This window comes from Babylonia areolata, chromosome 31, assembly GCF_041734735.1.
Source record: "Babylonia areolata isolate BAREFJ2019XMU chromosome 31, ASM4173473v1, whole genome shotgun sequence".
Lineage (NCBI taxonomy): Eukaryota > Metazoa > Mollusca > Gastropoda > Neogastropoda > Buccinidae > Babylonia > Babylonia areolata.
Window position 1 is genome coordinate 3568848 of NC_134906.1, and position 17500 is coordinate 3586347.

Here is a 17500-nt window from a genome sequence, read left to right on the forward strand (position 1 = left end):
TCTCACGCACGCATAACTCTAAAACTGGAGAAACTAAAGACAAGGAAGCGGCAGGGAAGGGAGGCTATTTTGGGAAGAGGTGGGTTTTAAGGCCAAACTTGAAAGAGCTGAGTGTGGAGACTTGACGACGCGAAAGAGGAAGTTCAATATTTATCTATTTTTTGTTTTGCTTTTTTGTGCGTGGTTTCATGTAACTTTGCATGCGTGTCTTATAAACCTTGACATTAAAATTGATTCTGATTCTGATTCTGATTCTGATTCTGATTCACACAGGGTGCACATACCGATGACGAAGACAGTGACTCCTGTCTGTCTCAGTTCCTGGGCCTTAAGAATGGCGTCTGCAGAGTGGGTGGCCTTCCCGTCCGTCACCAGCACTGCCACCTGGTGCACACAGTGTTCAGTAGTAGTAGTAGTAGTTGTAGTTGTAGTAGTAGTAGTAGTAGTGACCAACACTCGGCTTATAACACAGATTGACATAAGTTTACATTTGGGCCAACAGCAAAGTGAAAGCTGTATTATCAATGGTTTCTCCAGTCAATGGGAAACCATTTACAGCTTAGTCTTTTGTGAAGGACTATGACTCTCAAACTAGGAGGCAAAACTGCACTGGCTCTTAGTGCTGCAGCCTTGTGGGCTAATTGGCCTCTGGGAACCATCCCAACGCCGACTGTCCTAAAATCCTCTTGGCTGAGAGAGTGGGGATGGAACTTGGGCAAGACACTCTCCACTATAATCAAATTCTAGCCCAAATAGTCGGAACAGCAGTTGTCTCCTCTGCTGTTCTGATGGTCATAGTCGGACACGACTAACTATCATATATAGTAGTAGTGATGGTGGCGGTGGTTGTGGTGGTAGAAGAAGTAGTAGAAGTAGGATCATCATCTTCATCATCATGTGGAGTGGTGGTCTACAGGTAACGCGTCCGCCTAGGAAGCGAGAGAATCTGAGCGCGGCTGGTTCGAATCACGGCTCAGCCACCGATATTCCCCCCCCCCTCCTCCTCCACTAGACCTTGAGTGGTGGTCTGGACGCTAGTCATTCAGATGAGACGATAAACCGAGGTCCCGTGTGCAGCATGTACTTAGCGCATGTAAAAGAACCCACGGCAGCAAAAGGGTTGTCCCTGGCAAAAATCCACTTTGATAGAAAAAACAAATAAAACTGCACGCATGATAATATACAAAAAAATGGGTGGCGCTGTAGTGTAGCGACGCGCTCTCCCTGGGGAGAGCAGCCCGAATTTCACACAGAGAAATCTGTTGTGATAAAAAGAAATACAAGTACTAATACAAATCTTCATCATCATCATCATTAACCTCATCATCGCCGTCATCATTATTATCATTATTATTACTATCATTGTTGTTGTTGTTGTTGCTGTTATTATTGATTCCGCTGCTGTTGTTGCTGTTGTTATCATTATCATCATTGTTGTTATCATTATCATTATAACCAGTTATTATGTATTATATTCATTATATTATTTTTTTAGAATTACTATTACCATCATTATTGCTGTTATCATTAGATATTAGGTATACTTACCATCATCACCATTTGCAGCATTCCATTTGCAGTAGTAATGTCATCATCAGTATAACGATCATTAATATTCTTGTCATCATTATCATCATCATTATGACTATCACCATCATTATCATAACCATTATCATCATCTTCTTCACCATAAACACCATCATTTATCATAACCACCACCAACATCATCATCATCACCATAAATCACCCTCATCATCATAACCATAACCATCACAATCATCAAAATTCACCCTCATAATGACTTCTTTTCCACCCAACCCCCCACCCCAACCCCCCTGCCTCCCCCAACTCCTGACCTTGGCAGAGGAGGCTCTGGCCCCGGCAGCTCCCCCAGGGACGAAGAGCGTGTTGGCGGCGTAGCCCAGGGCCAAGTCCGTGTCTGTCTCCCCGGGCTGATACTGAGCCCCTTTGATAGCTGCCTGGACGTCCGCCTTGGTGCTGTGGTCGTTGAAGTCAAAGACCGTCTGGAGGACAAGTCCACAGTCAAGTTGAAATGATCTTTATTTTTTTTTTTATCTTGAATCAGTAGCCTCCCGGGTTGGAATCTCGGTAACGGCGCCTGGTGGGTAAAGCGTGGAGATTAACAAACAACGAGGCTAGGAGATGAAATGTTTAACAAATAGCAAAGAGTGGTAACATTGGAACAAACACAGCAGCACATGTCAAATGATCGGTATAAGGACAAGCCCGGCGCTTCCTTTTTTTGAGGAAGTGTCTGGGTTTGTTCCAATGAACCTTTTATTTACCTGTGTGCTAGCTGAATTGGTAGCGTAAGCAGCACTGACTTGAAGTTGTGTACCTTGTCAATGGAGAGAGTTACCACTCTTTACTATTTGTTAAAGGGTGGAGATTTTTTTTTTCCGATCTCCCAGGTCAACATAATGTGCAGACCTGCTTGTGCCTGAACCCCCTTTCGTGTGTACACGCATGCTGAATATCATATACGCACGTTATAGATCTTGCAATCCATGTCAGCGTTCGGTGGGTTATGGAAATAAGAACATAACCCAGCATGCACCCCACACACACACATCCGAAAACGGAGTATGGCTGCCTAAATGACGGGGTAAAAACGGTCATATACGTAAAAACCAACTCGAGTACACACGAATGAACGTGGGAGTTGCAGCTAACGAACGAAGAAGAACAAGAATCAGCAGCAGTTCCATCCAGACAAAGCAGTCTGAACGTCTGACTTGGTGTTGCAGAAGCTGAAGTCAAACACCGTCTGGAGAACAAGTCCAAAGCCAGGATGAGTTAAAATGATTCATTGTTGTGGATAAACGAGTGACTTTCTTTCATCCTGCGTGTGTTTATGTACGTTTGTGCCTGCCTATGTGTGCGTATGTGTTAGGGTAGCTGTTAGATACACATGTATGTTAAAATGTATGTATGCAGTGTGTGTGTGTGTGTGTGTGTGTGTGTGTGTGTGTGTGTGTGTGTGTGGTCACATTTTGGTGTGTATGTAACATAGATATAATGTTTTATGTTAGCAAAGGCGTTTTTGTAAAGCACCTTGAGCAAATTTCTGGATAGTGTGCTATATAAGTATCCATTATTATTATTATTATTATTATTATTATTATCCTGCCCTCTGATTTGTATTTTTTTTCCTGATTCAAAAGGCGTTTTATTCAGACACAACAGTCTGAAAGTCCAGCATGGTGTTGTCGTCGTTGTGAAGTCAACCACCGTGTGGAGAACAAGTCCAAAGTCAAGTAAAGTCAAAATGATCTTTATTAAACGAAAACAAAAAGAAGTCTGGAACTCAGGACCAACGCTTTGACCACATCACACCCCCAAGGATAAGACCACAGCCACGAACAACTTGATCTTAAGGGTGTCACGCCGATAGGTCGTTAACTCACTCCATACGAACGGCGAAAGAGACGACGTTAACAGCGTTTCACCCCAATTACCACCATCAAAATATTGCAAGTGGAAGGCTCTTATACTGAAAAGGTGAATGTTGACAAAGAATACCACAATTCTGACGACGGAAGCTAAAGGTTGGGTCATTCAGACACCCACTGGACATCCGAGGGGTCTGTGTAGAGGAGAAGAGAGGACTGGCCGTACTGAGTGAGTTGAACTCAACTCTACCGAAGTCTGGAATCAACAGATGTCTCACCCAGACAAAACAACCTGAACGTCCTGATTCTGTGTTGTAGTCGTTGGAGTCAAACACTGTCTGAAGAACAAGTCTAGAGTCCAAGTCAAAATCATCTTTTGAAGTAAGCTAATACAACTTTTTTGTTTGTTTGTTTGTTTAGCTGTCCTGCTTTCAGATGAAAAAACAAATATCGTGAATCAAGAGGAATTTCATCCATACAAATCTGTCAGAACCCTCCTTGCCTTGGTGTTTTAGTCGTTGAAGTCAAACACCATCTGAAGAAGTGGAGAAGAAGTTCAAGTCAAATTATCTTTATCGAGAGCAAAAATAGTAAGGAAAGCCAGTTTTGATTTTCTGTGGGTTTTTTTGTTTTTTGTTTGTTTGTTTGGTTTCTTTTTTTTTTTTTTTTGTTTACATCTTGGCCTCAGAGAGAAATGTTGACGTTTCATTCAGACAGACAGACAACGAGAGAGAGAGAGAGAGAGAGAGAGAGAAAGAGAGAGAGAGAAAGGAAAAGCCAGTACTACACTGGGAAAATGGTGCATGTGTGTGTTGTGTGTGTTTGTGAGTGTTCATGTGTCTGTATGTGTGTTTTGCTGTAGCAGTAGCAATGGTAGTAGTAGTAGTAGTAGTGGTAGTTGTCGGTGATGGTGTAGAGCTGTTGAATAATAATTATGTTCGTGGAATAATAATCATGTTCGTGGATGATGCGCAAATCTTCCAAACAGGTACAGCAGAGGCTGCAGCAGCGAAACAATGCTACAAAATCGTCATCGTAGTCAATCGTCATCATAATCACCGTAAGAAAACGAACACCAAATAACTGCAAATACCGCCCTCATCGTTGCAATCAACGTCGACATTCTCATCACCAGTCTCATCCCCCCCCCCCCCCCCCCCCCCCCACCCCACCCCTCCTAACCACCTCCCCACCCAAACTACCAACCACCATCGCAGCTTCAACACCATCATCACAATTATCCCATGTCACGATCTTTGAACCCTCTCAACCACTGACCTTGAACCCTGTGCCGAAGGTGAGGAAGGCGACCTGGACGTCACTGGGGCCGACAGAAAACTTGTCCAGGACGTCAGCAGCGAACGACAGAGCGTCATTGAAGTCCACCGGGCTCAAGCTGGACGAAGAGTCGACCATGAAGGCAAGGTCAAGGTTGGAGCTGGTACAGCCTGGATCATGGAGGGGAAAATGGGGTCATGAGGTTGGTTATTTTTTGTTTGTTTGTTAATTTGGTTTTGTGTGTGTTTGTTGCTGTTGTTTGGTGTTGTTGGTTTTTTGTTTGTTTTTGTTTGTTTGTTTGTTTATTGTTTTTTGTTTGTCTGGTTGTTGGTTGGTTGGTTAGTTGGTTGGCTGGCTGTTTTGGGGGGTTTGGTTGGGGTTTTTTTTTGTTGTTGTTGGTTTGTTTGTTTTTTGGGGGGTACATATTTTTCATTATATATATTGTAACGTCTAAACGATGAAATGAACGAAAGAGGTGTCTGAAGGAAGGGAGAAGGGGAGAGAAACAAGCAACAAGGAAGAGTGGAAAGTGAGAAAGAAAGAAAGAAAGAAAGAAAGAAAGAAGAGGATGGAAGGAAGAAAGAAAAAAAGTTGTGGTCGAGAGAAAGAAGAAATATGACAATTCGAAAGGTGTAAAGAACGAAAAGAGGAACTGAAGAAAGGAAGGAAGAAAGGGGGGTGGGGGAAACAAACAAGAAAGAGGACGGGGAAGAAAGACAGAAAGAAAGAATGGGAGGAAGGGATGAAAGAACGGAAGACAGAATAAAGTAGTGATGGAGAGAAAGAAGCCGAAACGAGGGCCTCCAATTCTGATCACTTCCATACGTGCACAAGTACATATATCATATCATATACGCTCGGTAGTCCGCGTCCTTCATGAACATTGTAGTACTCTTTTTGTCACCACAGATTTCTCTTGTGTGAAATTCGGGCTGCTCTCCCCAGGGAGAGCGCGTCGCTACACTGAGAGGGCCACCACATCCCAACTCCCTTTTTTGTTTTTTGTTGTTTTTTTCATGCGTGCAGTTTTTTTAAGTTTTCCTATCGAAGTGGACTTTTCTACAGCACAGCACAACACAATGCAACACAAAAGCAAGCACAGTACACCACACCACACCACAACACGATGAAAAATCACACCGCTCGACATCCTCAACAACTACACCCTTTCACACACACACACACACACACACACACACACACACACACACCACCACCACCACCACCACTCCCACCCAACAAGTATGCGCCTTATACATATTATTAGTAGTAGTAGTAGTAGTTCTTTTTATGTATTTATCTATTATTTATTCACCCTTTTTTCTTTTTTTTTTCAAAGCCTGACTAAGCGCGTTGGGTTACGCTGCTGGTCAGGCATCTGCTTGGCAGATGCGGTGTATATGGATTTGTCCGAACGCAGTGACGCCTCCTTGAGCTACTGAAACTGATAATTAAAAATCCTGGTGATTTCCTTCTGCACATGCTCTCAGCTTTACTCCTCACTGCACGACAGTTCAGAGCACTGTCGAGAGAGTTCGCAAAACACGTGCTATCCGCCAAGTACGCCTGTTTCCCCTCAACAAAAGCTACAAAACTATCAGCCATAGTTACCTCTGCTTCGTGGGCAGTCACCCATGGCAGATATCGTACGGGTAAATTGCCTTCGGGTTTGTAGACCCTCAGGTAGGCTTTTGTGTTGCAGAATTCCGGATACTGCTCACCCTCGAGCAGTTTGCCTTGCCTCAGGCAGATTACCCACAGGTACACATTTACCCGCAAGCACGATGGTCTCTTGAATGCGGCCCCTGACATTGCTAGAGCACTCACCACTGAAGATCTGATCGGCCTGTTTGGTGAAGTTGTAGGCGGCCATGGGGTCGTTGGGGTAGAAGGTCTTCTGGAACCAGGCGGCCTGCCTCTCCACCCCCACTGGAACGTTGGCTCCGAACGTCTGCACCATGGCCAGCGCCGCTGCCAGGCCAGAGTACAGAGGCTTGCGGAGGTCGCTCCATTGCACCGAGTTCCAGCTGATGCCGAACCGGTTGGCGATGTCCTGGTAGTATGGCTGGAGGGCTGGGGAGTTCTGAGTGCCTTGGAACGTGGTCAGGAGTACCTGTGAGGGGCGGGTAGGTGGGGGGGGGGCAGGTTAGTACAGGAAGGGTTGTGGTGGGTGAGTAAGGTCGGGTTGTGGTGGGGTAGTGTTTGGGGTGGTGGTGGTGGTGGTGGTGGTGTGTGTGTGTGTGTGTGTGTGTGTGTGTGTGTGAAAGGGTGTAGTTGTTGAGGATGTCGAGCTGTGTGCTTTTTCATCGTATTGTGGTGTGGTGTGGTGTAATGTGCTTGCTTCTGTGTTGCATTGTGTGGTGCTGTGCTGTGCTGTGCTGTGTTGTTGTGGTTTGGTGTGATGTGCGTTGTGTTCTGATGTGCTGTGTTGTTCTGGTGTGATGTGTTGTGGTGTAATACGTTTGTGCTGATCTGTTGTGCTGTGCTGTTTCCTTGTGGTGTGGTGTGTGCTTTACAGAATTGTGCTGTGTTGTGTTGTGTTGTGCTTTGCTGTATAATGCTGTTGTGGTGTGTGGTGGTGGGCTGTGGTGTGTTGTGCTTTTGTGTTGTGTGGAGTGTTTTTGTGTGTTGTGGTGTGTTGGGGTGTGTGTCACAAAGAAAACCTCATATATTCAATCAACGAAAACGTGAATACACGCAAATCATTGGATAGCAAAGCGATCAACTAGTCTTGTATTTCTTTTTCTTTGCGGAAACTGATTAGTTTTCGGGGGTGAAAAAATACGGGGAATACATTCTGAGTCTATCGAAACTTGAAATTTTAGAACTAAAGCTTCTATTAAAAAAAAAAAAGTTCAAACATACAGAACAGGCAAAGAAATATAGGAATGTCTGTTTCTTTGCGTATCTCAAGTTCTACCTATTCATCCATCAATCGACTCAGAAATTTGGCCGAGCCAGAAAAGAACCAGAGAATAAAATGAGTTGGACAAGATATATGCATTTTCATATTACAGTCAAACAGAAATTTTAAATTAAAAAAATAAATAAATAAAAAAACGGGAAGAATCGAAAGAGAACAAATCAAGACAAAGACGGCTATGACGACAAAGATAAGGAAGAGGAAGATGACGCAGAGGAGGGCGAAGACGATAACGTAGAAAGTAATAGAGGGTAATTTCCTGTTTCAGTATCCGGAATTCTGGGCCCTATTTCAACATCAAAGTCCGAGAAGAGTTAAAGAGGAATATACTGCCGTTAGTTGACATTGCAAATCCATTTTCTGTGGTTTCCAAGTATTTTGAGGTTATTATACTAAACTGTGATACAGAATCAGTAGCAGTAATGTTGCCAGGTCCGCAAAGTCGTCTACAATGGCATGTTTTTTGTTGTTGTTTTCAGTCTGTACTAAACAAAAGAGAGTCGTTCTTTCCGTTAATATGCCTCAAAGCAAGAGATAGATAAACAATCACAGCTATAGCCAACAAGCGTCGATTCGTGTTCATGATATGGGGTCATTTTAATACTACAACATCAAGAGCTACTAACCGTGTACATTATTTTATACAGCGCCCTTTCTCTCTGATAGCTCAGGGCACTCCAATATGATGGAAAATATCCAAATCATATGAATCATTCATGACCACTCTATCTCAAACCCATCTCTCCACCCTAATCGCCCCACCCCACCCCCTCCCCCCTTCCCGCGCCCCCTCCTTCTCTCATTCGTCATGCATCGTCATGCGTCGTTTTAAAAACTAACTTTTGATTGGGAAGGTGGGTAACGTACTACATATAATTTTCAAACCGACTGTTCCGCATAAACTCGCACGTAGGTATACATTTTCATTTAAACATATACCACATCAAAAGAGGTGTAAAGTCCTATTTCAGCATCCCGAATTACTGCACCTATTTTACCAGCAATTTTTGTGCATGTTTGAAAAATATTACCAATAGTAGATGTAACCCATTTATAGTGGATTTCGACGTTCAGTTTGTAAGTTATTTTACTCAATTCTGATACGGATTCATCACTTAACTAACGTGCCATCATCTTGCTTTTTCCGTTTTTCCTCCCACACGCCATAAAAACGTAACAAATAGATGCAATAATTTAGTACGCTGAACAAAGGATCCACTCTGTTTACGCATACCCAGATTGAAACACTCGACTGTTGGCCGCCGTTCTTGTCTCTGGACCTTGCAATTGGAATGAACTTCCTCTTTCGCTTCGTCAAGTCTCCACACTCAGCTCTTTCAAGTCTGGTCTTAAAACTCACCTCTTCCCAAAACTGCCTCCCTTCCCTGCCTCTTCCTTGTCTTCAGGGTTTTTTTCCAGTTTTAGAGTTATGCATGCGTGTGAATGACTGGTGCGAAAGTGCTTTGATTTGTCTCTGCACAAGATTCAGCGCTATATAAATACCATTATTATTATTATTATATTATTACATTACCCAGTAGAAGAATACTCACGGCCCAGATTCCTCCATCAAAGCCCGGTCTGTAAGTGTCGACGTTCTGCCCATCGTTCGTCACCATGAAGGCAAAACGCCTCAGCAGCAGACGATCATCCGGGAACACGCACGATTCACGAATCAGACTGATCACGGCTTCAACCACTTGGGGACCGGCCGCTCCCGCCTGTCGCGTGGCGTCCTGGATCTGAGCTATCGTGGATCCACACACTACGACAAGGAGAAGAACCTTCGCTTGCCACATGGTTCTGTATGGGCAAATCTGAGAACACTTAATAAAATATGTTGTAAAAGTCAGCCAGGAAAAAACCCCAGAAGGTTTGAAAAATAAAATTCGAAATGTGGGGATATCTCGAACTTGAATGTTCAAGTTCACCACCAGAAATAATTCACGACCGCAGAAGTCGTGAAGACTTGGAAGCTAAGAATCTTCGGCTTAGATCTCGATTCTCAGGCTCTTATATACTTATACTGCAATCCCCATGTTTAATCAAAGGGGTGGGTGGAATATTTCAAGATACCGGCTGAGGGCCTTATCATCCAATATAGATAGCAGTCATCGCTTAGCAATAAGTTTTGATTTTCAAAACCCACGCTCAGCTCTGAGTCTCTGCGCCGGTGTAGGGGGTAGGGGGGGACGGGACAAAATATACCCCCATCAGATTTGTCCGGGAAGGATCGTCAGTCCTGGAATATTACCACCATTACCGTTCGTTATACCAATACTTGTATAGGCTTTTAATTGCGGAGTGATGGCCTAGAGGTAACGCGTCCGCCTAGGAAGCGAGAGAATCTGAGCGCACTGGTTCGAATCCCAGCACAATCGCCATTATTCCCCCACCCAGTCCACTAAACCTTGAGTGGTGGTCTGAACGCTAGTCATTCGGATTAGACGATGAGCCGAGGCCCCATTTGCAGCATGCACTTAGCGCACGTAAAAGAACCTGGCAAAAATCGTTAGAAAAATCCACTTCGACAGGAAAACAAATAAAAACAACAACTGCAGGCAGGAAAAAAATACCCCCAAAAATGGGTGGCACTGTAGTGTAGCGACGCGCTCTCCCTGCGGAGAGCAGCCCGAATTTCACACAGAGAAATCTGATGTGACAACAACAAAAAAGAGTAATACAATAAAACAACCTCTCCTGGAGTATAGGACATCAGCAGGAGATCACCATGACGGGCGCAACAGCAGAGTGGTTAAAGCGGTGGACTTTCAATCTGAGGGGCCCGGGTTCATATCTCGGACACGGCGCCTGGTGGAGATGTTTCCAGTCTCTCAGGTCAACAGATGTGCAGACTAGCCAGTGCCTGAACCCTCCATTCGCGTGTGTACGTATGCAGACGATCAAATAAGCGATGTCAAGCATCTTCTTCTTCTTCTCCCTCTTCATCTTCTTCCTTCGTGGGCTGCAACTCCCACGTTCACTCGTATGTACACGGGTGGACTTTTACGTGTATGACCGTTTTCACCCCGCCATGCAGGTGGCCATATTCTGTTTTCGGGCGTGGGGGATGGGGGTGTATGCTGGGTATGTTCTTGTTTCCATAACCCACCGAACGCTGACATAGATTACAGAATCTTCACCGTGGGTATTTGATCTTCTGCTTGAGTATGTATACACACGATGGGGGTTCAGGCACAAGCAGGTCTGCACATAGGTTGACCTGAGAGATCGGAAGAAAAAAAATCTCCACCCTTTACCCACCAGGCGCCGTTACCGAGATTCGAACCTGGGACTCTCAGATTGAAAGCCCAGCGCTTTTACAACTCGGCTATTGCGCCCGTCTGACGCAGGTTTAATGAGCGTGTGCCCAAGAGGAGATAGCTATACAGACAAATAGACATGAAGAAAAATATGTTGTCACACAATACAAAGTTCTCTCTCTCTCTCTCTCTCTCTCTCTCTCTCTCTCTCTCTCTCTCTCTCTCTCTCTCTCTCATGAGGGGCAATGGCCTATATGAATAAACTATTCATTCATTCATTCATTCATTCATTCATTCATTCTCTCTCTCTCTCTCTCTCTCTCTCTCTCTCTGCGTGTGCTATGCGCGCGCGCGCGCGCTGCGTGTGTGTGTGTGTGTGTGTGTGCACGTGTGTGTGTGTGTGTGTGTGGATGGATGGATGGATGGATAAATGGATAGACAGACAGACAGACAGACAGACAAAGAGAGACAGAGAGAGAAAGGGAAGGGGCCCGCAAACCTAGACAAGACACCAGCAAGAAAGACTGACAGAAATACACAAAGAAAATTAATAGAGTGAGACACGCAGGCAAAAAAAAAAAAAATGAAACGGACCAAAAGATTTGAAAATAAACATATAGAAAAAAAAATCCAAAACAAGGATTTTCAAGCATACTTTTTCTTTGCGGGGTCCCACCCCCATCATTCACCCACCCACCCACCCCCGTACCCTAACCTCCCATAGAACTTTTCCAGTTTTTATTTCCATTATTGAAGGGGTCCAAATTTCCAAGGGGGGGAGGGGTAGAGGAAATTCTGTCAGTCACTTGATCACCGTCAAAAATTATTTCACGAACATACCCAAAACTCACAACCCCCAACGGATGCGGACCACTTGCCGAAACAGGCAGGAGCTTCCTGCTTGCTGATACAGCATTCATTTGCCGGGTAGCAGATGGCGTGGGTGGATGGCTAGGGTGGGGTGGGTTTGGAGCCTATAGCCTGGGTAGGGTAGATCTATCTATTTTCAGTTCTTCTTCGTCATCCGCTTGAAGCGTGTGGGTGGGCGGGTGGGTGGGTGGGTGGACGGGTGGCCGGTTGGGGTGGGTACTAGGTAGACTAAAAGATTGAAGCAAACATTGATGTCGCTTGAGAAAGTGAGGCGATGACAGTGATTGATTGATGGGGGGGCGGGGGGGGGAGGGAGGACCTGGGGGGGGAGAGAGAGAGGTGAGGGAAGGGGGGAAGGGGGTGGGGGTGAGGAGTTGGGTAACAAGAAGGTGAAAAGGGGAGGGTTAAGGGGTTAAGGGGTGAAGGGTCGGGAGTTCATTTCTCTTGTGGAATCTTGTCCGTGTGTTTGATTGAATATAGACGTGCGTGCATTTTCTTTCTCTCACTCGGATACAAACACACGCATAATGTACTTACAAACACACGCGCACGCACGCACGCACGCGCGCGCGCACGCACACGCACACACACACACGCGACACACACACACGGGGACACACACACACACACACACACACACACACACACACACACACACACACACACACACACACACACTCACACGGGGACACACACACACACACACACACACACACACACACACACACACACACACACACACACGTTTTTTTTCTTCTCTTTTCCTAAATTTTCGTCACCTTTTATTGTGTTAGTTTTAAGTCAACGAGTTAGGTTCCCCCTCTTTCTTACCTTTAAGTATTTTAGAAATTCATGGAAACGAGATTAAAGTGAACACAAAAAAAAACAATTCTGGGCCTGACTCATGTTTCTTTTTCTTTTTTTCTTTTTCTTTTTTTTTTCTTTTTTTTGTTTGTACAAACCTGATCTGTCTTTCCCTCAAACCCGACGCCCCATGTGTTTGGTATTTGTATTTCTTTTTTGTCACAACAGATTTCTCTGTGTGAAATTCGGGCTGCTCTCCCCAGGGAGAGCGCGTCGCTGCACTACAGCGCCACCCATTTTTTTGTATTTTTTCCTGCGTGCAGTTTTATTTGTTTTTTCTATCCAAGTGGATTTTTCTACAGAATTTTTGCCAGGAACAACCCTTTTTTGCCGTGGGTTCTTTTACGTGCGCTAAGTGCATGCTGCACACGGGACCTCGGTTTATCGTCTCATCCGATTTACTAGCGTCCAGACCACCACTCAAGGTCTAGTGGAGGGGGAGAAAATATCGGCGGCTAAGCCGTGATTCGAACCAGCGCGCTCAGATTCTCTCGCTTCCTAGGCGGACGCGTTACCTCTAGGCCAATGCATATTCTTTACGATAGGAACAAGGGGAGGTTTGCATTTTACACAGACTGAGAGAGAGAGAGACAGACAGACGAATTCCCGATGGTTTATTCACCTAGTCCCCTTATGAAGGGGTATGTGAACAATATTCTTATATATATATATATATATAGAGAGAGAGAGAGAGAGAGAGAGAGAGAGAGAGAGAGAGAGACAAACATCGCGTTGCAATGCCTGTTAACGTCCTAATATTCAATTAAACCAACATATAAGTAAAGCAAGAGAGAAGCAGACAGACACAGAGAGAGAGAAACATGAAGCGAGATCAGGAAAACAGTTTTCAATGGCATGAGTTCGGCTTTAATAACAACAACAACAACAACAACAATAATAATAATAATAATAATGGTATTTATCTAGCGCTGAATCTTGTGCAGAGACAAATCAAAGCGCTTTCGCACCAGTTATTCACACGCATGAGTAACTCTAAAACTGGAGAAACTGAAGACAAGGAAGAGGCAGGGAAGGGAGGCTATTTTGGGAAGAGGTGGGTTTTAAGGCCAGACTTGAAAGAGCTGAGTGTAGAGACTTGACGAAGCAAAAGAGGAAGTTCATTCCAATTGCAAGGTCCAGAGACAGAGAAAGAACGGCGGCCAACAGTCGAGTGTTTGAATCTGGGTATGTGTAAACTGAGTGGATCCGAAGCCGATCGTAGTGAGCGAGATTGTCCCGTTATGTTTTCCATCTGATCTCTGTACCCACCATCTCCTCCTTTCCGCAGTTACGGCTGTTCTGGCTAGTTTGGATTTGAAGTGTGCATTGTTAGCAGACAGCAAAGCTTTGCTGAAATTGTACACACCGAGTTCGTTTGCTTTGTTTGTTTGTTTGTTTGTCAGTTGATTTGTTTGGGTTTCGTTGTTGTTGTTTTTTGTTGTTGTTTTTTGTGGGTTTTTTTTTTGTTTTTGTTTGTTTGTTTTTTAACTCACTCAGTACGGCCAGTCCTCTCTTCTCCTCTACACAGACCCCTCGGATGTCCAGTGGGTGTCTGAATGACCCAACCTTTAGCTTCCGTCGTCAGAATTGTGGTATTCTTTGTCAACATTCACGTCTTCAGTATAAGAGCCTTCCGCTTGCAATATTTTGATGATGGTAATTGGGATGAAACGCTGTTAACATCGTCTCTTTCGCCGTTCGTATGGAAAGAGTTAATGAGACGTCAATACGTGCGGACTTATCATATGTAGCCAAGCGCTCAGCTGGCTGCAAAATAACCATAGTTCAACTCACAGTGCAAGCCGAAAGCTGAGCTATAGCAGACGCCTTTTTTCTTCTTTTTTTTTCTTTTTTGTTGTCACAGTGTAATGGCTTCTATGTTTGTGTCCTGCGGGCACTATTTTCCTGTAATAACTTCAGTGGTTAAACTCACTGAAAGGGCTTCCGCTTTCATATCCGTCTGCTTGCACTGGAACCTAAGTGGAGTGATGGCCTAGAGGTAACGCGTTCGCCTAGGAAGCGAGAAAATCTGAGCGCGCTGGTTCGAATCACGGCTCGGCCGCCGATATTTTCTCCCCCTCCACTAGACCTTTAGTGCAGCATTCACGTAGCGCACGTAAAAGAACCCACGGCAACAAGAGGGTTGTTCCTGGCAAAATTCTATAGAAAAATCCACTTCGATAGGGAAAACAAATGAAACTGCACGCAGGAGAAAATACAAAAAAATGGGTGACGCTGTATTATAGCGACGCGCTCTCCCTGGGGAGAGCAGCCCGAATTTCACACAGAGAAATCCACACACACACACAATATATATATATATATATATATATATATATATATATATGTATATATATATATGATAATAAAAACCAAACAAACAAACAACACACACACGCACACACACACACACACCAAACAAACAAAACACACACACACACACACACACACAAAACACACACTTGCTCAATATTACAATACCCTTGATACTAATGCGCGCTTCTTTGAAGATGAACATTGGAAATCGTTTATCGGAGCAACAACAAAACAGCCAGCCTGCCTCCATTAACTCATCCATTTATTCACCCCTGTAGGGAGGCGGGTGGGGGGGGGAGGGGGCAGGGGGGTGGTCATCCCACGAGAATTGTCCAGTCTCCAGGTAGCCTTCTATAGGGGGAGGGACGCGGGGTGTAGAGCTACCCGTGTGTGGACAGGGTGGAGAAAGAAGGAAGGAAACATCTGAAGTGAAGAGGAAGGGAGGGAGTGTATGATGAGGGGTGGTAGGGAGTGGGGGGGTGAGGGAAGGGCGTGTGTGTGTGTGGGGTGGCGGGGGGGGCGTGGGGGGGAGACTGTCACCATCCACCCAGTGATGAATAATACAGGATTTGGGGACCGCCTTTTAGGGGGAGGGGGAGGGGGTAGGGGGAAATAAGGGGGGACGGGAGTGGTGGTGGTGGGAGAGTGGAGATGATGGAATTGGAAAACATTGGGAGGGATATGGAGAGAGAGAGAGAGAGAGAATGTATTGTACTGTATTGTATTTCTCTTTTTGTCAGAACAGATTTCTCTGTGTGAAATTCGGGCTGCTCTCCCTTGGGAGAGCGCGTCTCTACACTACAGCGCCACCCTTTTTTTTCTTTTTCTTTTTCCCTGCGTGCAGTTTTATTTGTTTTTCCTATCGAGGAGGATTTTTCATACAGAATTTTGCCAGGAACAACCCTTTTGTTGTCATGGGTTCTTTTCAATGCTCTTAGTGCATGCTGCACACGGGACCTCGGTTTAAACGTCTCATCCGAATGACTAGCGTCCAGATCACCACTCAGGGTCTAGTGGGAGGGGGGGGGGGGAGAAAATTAATATCGGCAGCTGAGCCGTGATTCAAACCAGAGCGCTCAGATTCTCTCGCTTGCTAGGCGGACGCGTTACCTCCAGGTCATCACTCCAATTGTATATGTGTGTGTGTGTGGGGGGGGGGGGGGGGAGAGGGGGGTAGGAAATGAGGGGGGGTTTGGGGGGGGGGGTCAGGACAGGGTGAGCGGTAAGGGTGGATGTTGTTGAGGTGACAGGGGTCTGTCGCATACCACCGTCTCTCCCCATGTGCCGCGCAGGAAAGGTATGACGCCGGATGGATGGAAACGGCTGATGTGGGCCTGACTCAAGACTGTCGTTCAGGGCCGTGCTACTACAAGGCAGGTAGGGTGGGTACCCCCTCCACATAGTCCACCCCCCCGGCGATGTTTCCTTTTTGCTTTAAACAATCTCTATTCAAAGAAAATACATAGCATAAGCACATAAATACAAAGAGCATCAAACATGGCTTGTTCCTTTTTCTGTCAACAGTATTAGTAAAAGTAGCAGTAGTGGTCACCGTCGTCGTAGTTGTAGTAGTAGTGGTAGGAGGTGGAGGAAGAGGAGGAGGAGGAGAAGCAGCTGTCTTCATCGTCGTTGTAGTAGTAGTAGTAGCAGCAGCAGCAGCAGCAGCATACATACCATACAATACCGTACCATACCATATCATACCATACCATACAATACCGTACCATACAATACCATACCATGCCATACCATACCACACCACACCACACCATACCATAACATACCATACCACACCCTACCATACTACACCACACCATACCATACCATACCATGCCACACCATACCATACCACACCATACCATACCATACCATACCACACCAAACCATACCATACCATACCACACCACACTACACCATACCACACCATACCATACCATACCATACCATACCACACCAAACCATACCATACCATACCGTACCACACCATGCCATACCATACCACAACACCACACCATACCATACCACACCATATCATACCATACCATACCACACCATATCATACCATACCATACCACACCATATCATACCATACCGTGCCACACCACACCATACCATACCACACCATATCATACCATACCATACCACACCATACCATACCATACCATACCACACCATATCATACCATACCATACCACACCATATCATACCATACCGTGCCACACCATATCATACCATACCGTGCCACACCATACAACACCACACCATACCATACAACACCACACCATACCATACCACACCACACCATATCATACCATACCGTGCCACACCATATCATACCATACCGTACCACACCATATCATACCATACCATACCACACTACACCATACCATACCATACCACACCACACCATACCATACCGTACCACACCACACCATACCACACCATATACCATACCATATAACACCATACAACACCATACCATACCATACCACACCATATCATACCACACCATACCATACCACACCACACCATACCATACCATACCATACCATACCACACCATATCACACCACA

At 45.2% G+C, this 17500-nt stretch overlaps 1 protein-coding gene across 1 annotated transcript in view; it reads right to left on the minus strand.

Moving 5' to 3' along the window:
• Positions 1-9441, minus strand: part of LOC143276211 (uncharacterized) — a 21508-nt gene extending 12067 nt beyond the window's left edge. The window contains exons 1-5 of the mRNA XM_076580664.1: positions 9168-9441; positions 6519-6804; positions 4692-4861; positions 1857-2024; positions 285-384 (exon numbers count right to left, since the gene is read on the minus strand). Coding sequence (XP_076436779.1) covers positions 285-384; positions 1857-2024; positions 4692-4861; positions 6519-6804; positions 9168-9413 — 970 coding nt within the window. The 5' untranslated portion in view covers positions 9414-9441. The remainder of the gene's footprint in view (positions 1-284; positions 385-1856; positions 2025-4691; positions 4862-6518; positions 6805-9167) is intronic.
• Positions 9442-17500: the final 8059 nt, after the last annotated feature.